Source organism: Mizuhopecten yessoensis, unplaced genomic scaffold (genome assembly GCF_002113885.1).
Source record: "Mizuhopecten yessoensis strain PY_sf001 unplaced genomic scaffold, ASM211388v2 scaffold6475, whole genome shotgun sequence".
NCBI lineage: Eukaryota > Metazoa > Mollusca > Bivalvia > Pectinida > Pectinidae > Mizuhopecten > Mizuhopecten yessoensis.
The window spans coordinates 2,233-8,469 of NW_018406568.1; the positions used below are offsets into that span (position 1 = coordinate 2,233).

The 6,237-nt window shown below is 35.8% G+C and overlaps 1 protein-coding gene across 1 annotated transcript; it reads left to right on the forward strand.

The window, feature by feature from the left end:
- The first annotated feature begins 9 nt into the window (after positions 1 to 9).
- On the forward strand, positions 10 to 5,530 carry LOC110452205 (TPR and ankyrin repeat-containing protein 1-like). Its single transcript, XM_021500578.1, has 5 exons — positions 10 to 355; positions 567 to 771; positions 1,742 to 2,005; positions 2,389 to 2,538; positions 4,472 to 5,530. The coding sequence occupies exons 1-5, from the start codon at positions 59 to 61 to the stop codon at positions 4,819 to 4,821; spliced, it is 1,266 nt and encodes a 421-aa protein (XP_021356253.1). The 5' UTR covers positions 10 to 58; the 3' UTR covers positions 4,822 to 5,530.
- The last annotated feature ends 707 nt before the right edge of the window (positions 5,531 to 6,237 follow it).

Here is a 6,237-nt window from a genome sequence, read left to right on the forward strand (position 1 = left end):
AGACGACGAACCGGAGAAGTTTCCCTGTGACGGTACTGGCGTGATTTCGTCAGAAGATATGATCACCAACGATAACAGTTGCAGACAAACCACTGACGAACATTTACAGCGTGACATTATCTGTCATCATACTGTTGAAGTTGATAAGCAGCATGTAAGTGTTACATCTGATACACCATCTGCGGGTTCTGAGGAGCAGTTTGACTATGCATCGATAGCTAACGATGACGGTTCTGAGAAAGCAGGTCATTCGCATGATCAGTCAGAAAAAGGCCACCATGACCACAGCGAAGGGAAACTTTTTGGATCAGAGACTGATCCGGGTAGCTTGGATATTCCAAACGAAACCCAAGTGGTAAGTTTCAGAAAGACATGTAATAAACACTCACATTCAAATTTAATTCTATATTACTAAGTTTATAACTATTTTGATACACCTAAGCTGAATGATATATTCAAATTCATATAATCATCAATATCGATCATTCATGATAATTTCTATAATAACCTTATAGTTTTATCTTTTCATTAATGCATATTCCATTCAATTATTTCTGGTGTTGTAGAAAAGGGCAACTGAACGTAAAACGATGGGCAAAAAAATAGAATCACTATTCAAGGAAGGAATATCATGGTTGGAAATTAAACAGTACAACAACGGATTTGCTATCTTTGCGAAACTTTTACAAAGTGCACCTGCCCTTTCTGATGAATATATCTCAAAGATCATCAATCGTATCGGCACGTATTTAGAGGACTCTGACGATCCAGGTGAGTTTGTACTCCTTTTATTAGTCCCCTAACGGTACTACCGGAGGGGAGTTATAGATTCGCACTCCGCACGTCAGTTCGCTAGGAAGTCAAATGCGTCACCTTTCTCGTGTTTATCTCATGTACTCTGTCATCTACCATTGCCAATGTTTGGTTGTGAATTCATCTTCGAATGGCAGGGTGTCGGGCCTCCTACTATATACATTGAAATGGTCCATAGTTCATTTTCATTTCAAGTTTGTCCGGAATTGGGGTTATATATGGAATATGGATTGCTCACAGTACTTCGCCTTGTTCCCTATTGTGTTGTACTAGATAGTTTCGATACACCCCGCAGTGTGTTTGTTCAGTATTAAAAACGGGAAACAGGAAATTGTTTTTTCAATTACATGGTAGAAATTTAATTAGTAGGGTAAATTTCTTAATTTGCTTTTTGATTTGATCGAGTGAAATGTTTACTTTCTTTGATTTACTGCATCGACAAGTTAAATTAAACAATACAATTCGTAATTTCATTTTTCTAGTGATCGATTTTTTTGTTTACCTTGACACTGCCAATTTACAATTATTGTGTACGACCATGTTCAGGTACGGATCAGAAGCATGTCGAAATATCAATCAGTCATTCATCTATAAATGGGTATGTTAAGAAAAAAGTCGTTATATATTTCATTGGCGTTTAAACTGAATTAGTTCTTTAATTGTATACAAACATGCAATAGAAAGGCCTGAAATGAGTGGAGCTCCATGTCCGGGTAAAACACTCCTGCTACTTGTATTTATGACAACAGAAAATGTGTCACTGTTTACCGTTACCCAACTTTGATTAATAACATGTTAGTGACGTTAATATTTCTTTTAATCACTAACGTGTTTTATCACTAACGTCTTATGTGTTTATATTATGTTTTCTAGTTGACTCATTGAATATACGTTATAATATATTTTATTTACTGTGTATATTTAACAGACATTCCTGAAGACCTGATACAAATTCCCGATAGCCACCTGATCCAGATTTTGAAAGGTCTACTGGACAGGAGAAAATGGATCCCTTTTCTCAGTATAGTCCGTAAACACCGCGAATCCAATGCCTCCAAAGTGACGTTTATGGAACTCGTAGGCGAAATATGTTTAGAGGCTGTTGTGGGAGATCCACAGTTTCTGAGAAATACAAAAAGATTGGACAATTTGATGAGGAGTTTATTGGATATAGGAGCAACTATACCGAATGGTAAGTAATCATACCCTATATCCGTCCAGGAAATATATTGTTATTATTAGATATGTTAAAAAGTATATGTAACAAAAGTGTACAGAGAACGATTACTGTTTCCTGTAATTAGTTAATGTACAACGATTTTCACTTATAATTTTATAAAATTGATAATTTATAAAACCTGTTTATTGCTATAAACATATCATTTAAAAACTCCTGCTCATTGCTATATATATCTGCTGATCTTATTAAAACATCTATTACCATATATTTAATAGTTATGGTATAAAACAGTTGTTTTGCGTAATATAAAAATTGTATATCATTATCGATGATCGCTGACTCCGAGTTAAACTATCTCATTAATATGTATTGAGAAACTTTTCCTCAATCTACAGAGGGAAAAATTTGTTTCCAAGCATGCATAAAAAATGGCCACTATGGGATCCTCCCCTTACTACTGTCGAAGGGCGCTCATCCAAAACACCTGATCATATACACCGGTGACACGCCTGTACATGCTGCATTAACGATCGCGCTTACAAAAGGTCAGTTTTTGTTGGTCAAACGTCATCTTGTACTGATGTATTGGTTGCTTCTTTAACTACGATTTTAAAAATGTCCGAAGCCCATGGTGTATTTAACCTAATAAATGTTTCATGAAAACTAATAAATGCCTTTTAGTATATTGAAATGACATGCCAGCACATTCACCTGATAAACTATGACAATCACGTGATACACTGGTACAACATCCGTGAGGCTCGATGATGACGCTGTGTATATTTAAACGTTATCTTATATCTTATATATTGCAGTCCGTATCCACCCTATATCTCCCTATCGGTCAGATATGGATCGAGGGTTGATAAGGGATACGACATATAAATGGTCATATAATAATGTTTTTTTATCTAATACCTCACTGTACATATTTTAATACGGTATCAAACTTATCAGCAATAATACAAATCGAGTGTATGAGAGGCGTGATTTTCCTGAAATGTTTTGCACCGGAAGTAAATCGAGTATAGCGTGTGCTGGATGTAATGCATGTCGGGCAAATATGGCGCGTGTCTGGAAGATGTGGGTTAGTCTGGCATATTGCCTATGCACAGCTAGTGATATCATGGATAAGCATATGATAATTATTGTTGTTCTGTACACCATATATAATGTAGATATAATAGAGACAGTGATTGTACTGATTTCAATCGACAGCACAAAAAGACAACATGACCTTTATGTTTTAGACATAATTATATCTACTACACCGAAATCTAAATAGAAGATAAACAGACTAGTACGGAGAATTAAGATAAAGTAATGCAGAGGACAAAAATCAATTCAGCACACAAAGATAAACTTATATAAAAAGATGTATGCGTGTGGGATATGATAATCCTTCTCGAGATTGTAATATGTGGGTCAGAACTTATTGTTTCCCGAGGTTCTGTTACAAAATACTTCATCTGAGAGTAGAATATCAATATTCTACATACCTACATAATGGTTGACTCTATTTCTCTCAACCGAAATGTTGATGAAATAGGACATAGACAATGCAAATGGAACACTAAATATCAACAACATTCCTAGATGACGTATACACAAACTGTGATCATGGTTTAAAAGAGCAGGAACAAGTAGGATATACTGTAGGTTCAAAGGCCAAAGACGAAGTTATATTAATGGACAATAATAAATATAACAGTAGACAAGCATAACGGTTATACAGACGGAACTATTACAGGGGGAAATTTTGGTTTAAAAAAAAATGAAGAGAACGAAGATAAAAAAAATACAAAGACAAACTATTACTGAGGACAAATATAAAATATTACGAATGACATAAATTTCGGAGGACATAGATAAACTATTGCAATAGTCATGTAACGACAGTCATTATATTTTTCAAAGCTTCCTCTACTGAACGAACTCGGGACCTTCATCGTATTAGTCTGACACCATATCCAATAAGCTAAAAAGAAATTTCTCTTTAGCTCAATTGTCTACAAGAGGTCCCGGGTTCGATCCCTAGCGGAGGTTTTCAGAAAATGGACTTCTGCTACATTGGCGCCCACTTAGGTGCCTGGGAAACATTACCAAAAGTACTTGAGATGGATTTTCATTTCATTTTATACCATAAAGAATTACGTCTGTTGTCAAACTTTCCTATAACTGTTGGTGGACATCGTGAAGGGTGGCTTACCCTTACCCTTCTGGAACACGTGGTTCGTCTGCGGTGTTTGGTCGTTCATGATGTATATATTAGTGTGTAGAAGCTAATTAGGTGCGACTTTACTGGACAAAGGCAGTCGATTATACGGTATATTATAGAACACTACTTATTCAATATCAAGTGTTTCACATTAACTCAATGATGTAACACGTTAGATTAAACCATAATTATGAGGCCATTTGCATGCTTGTTGCAAACATTCGTTGATTTAAACCAACTATTTTTTTTCTTTCTGATAGTTCCAGGACATTTCGAAGCTCTTGAATTGCTGTGCAAGAAGTTCGAAGAAGATCCACAAGAATACAACATGTGTGATCCCACAGCAAAAGACAGATATGGAGACGGACTGCTGCATTTAGCCCTTCGCCAATCAGGCGGTAGTCAATTTGGAAAAGCTATTGATATATTGTCCCAGCATATCCAAAACCCTTCAGCACTCAATTTTAAGAATAAGAAAGGACAGTATCCGTCAGATTGTGCAAAAGGGATTTACTCGCCAATTCCCGATCGACCAAGGCGACAAAAGCGAAAGAAAAAAATCGCGACGAGAAGAAGAGGGGAAGAAAAAAATGGAGGAGAGAGAAGATGATGTGCCGCAAGAAGAAGGGGAGGTGAACGAGGATGTGACGCAGGAGAAGAAAATAGAGAGAGGTGTATAACAAAAGTAAAAAGTAAAGGCGGATGAAGTGCCAGAAGAAGGGACAGAAAAACAGAAAAATATGCAGGGAAGGAGGAAGAGGGAATGATGATAACATATTCAAAGGAAAAGCTACAGGATACTGAATGTTAAGTAGAGGTTGAGGACTATAAGGTGAAAGAAGAATATGACGATGAGGATGTACAGAAATGTTCGTAAAGACGAATAGGTACGTACGTATTGGAAGCAATGACACCCGTATCGAACTTCATCTCGCATATCCCATACCCTAGTACCGTGCTCTTTCAATTTCAAATGTTCACCTCCGGTACCATACTTTATTCTCAGCAAAAACCTCGCTTTTACCTCAACTCTAAGACCGTGGTTCGAATTTCTGAATTCTTTATTTATACATTGTATGACAGATTGTACATTGTACTAATTTCATCCCAGCAGCTTCAAATGAATTATTCGACCATGTATTAATAGTCAGTTGGTTTACACTGTGAATAGTTTAAACACTACTTTATACCCTATGCTGAATCAGACTTCCAGAAAAAAAGTGCCTCTGATTGACAAATTGATCAATTAGTCTGTTATCTTATTAGCATCAAGCGAAGATGAAATGGTTTTGGGGTCGCCATGTAGATCGAATTTCTACCTGTTANAAAATTTGCCTATTCGGAGTATTTGTTTTCGTTTCCGGTTTTCAATTGCTATTCACGATGAATCATCTTAAATCAATATTTTTGCCCTTGTCTCTGGTATTTGTATTCAATTCTCGCTTTAATAATTAATCTCATATTATACTAATCTTTGGCCTCTGTATTTTCTATAAATGTTCTTTGCCTTCGTTGTTTGAATAAATGGACATTCCTCCTTTTTCTAATTTCGTGTAAAAATGTTCGAGATGTTCTCTTAAAGCCTTTTTTGTGATACATCTATTGTTAAAAGGTATCGCTTTATTAATGCTTTCATGCTTTTGTTCAGTTTTGAGACATCTGTCACCGGATGAGAATGTTGAGTTTATTTTATGCATTGCGTATTTGAAGGTGTGATGTCAAACTTTGATAAACTTGATTAAATTAACATAAATTAACTGGAAACGTTCAACTATTCTATTATTAAAAGAAGTAGAAAATTCGTCCCAGTCGATGAACCCAATTCGTTTTATCCTATTCTATCATATGTGTCTGTCTGTCGCGATCGAGTTTCTGTTTAATAAATGCCTTAAAAATGGTCCAATTTCAACAACATTTGGTATAAACATCACGGCAAGCATGGTCGTCAATTATATAGGAAATAATCCCACACAATGTTACCACGGAACTAGCATTATTCAACATAGTGATATGACAACAAATCCCA

Coding starts and splice junctions, on each gene's coding strand:
- LOC110452205 (XM_021500578.1), top strand. CDS start 59: ATGATCACCAACGATAACAGTTGCAGACAAACCACTGACGAACATTTA. Junction 356..566: donor TTCCAAACGAAACCCAAGTG/GTAAGTTTCAGA, acceptor CTGGTGTTGTAG/AAAAGGGCAACTGAACGTAA. Junction 772..1,741: donor AGAGGACTCTGACGATCCAG/GTGAGTTTGTAC, acceptor TATATTTAACAG/ACATTCCTGAAGACCTGATA.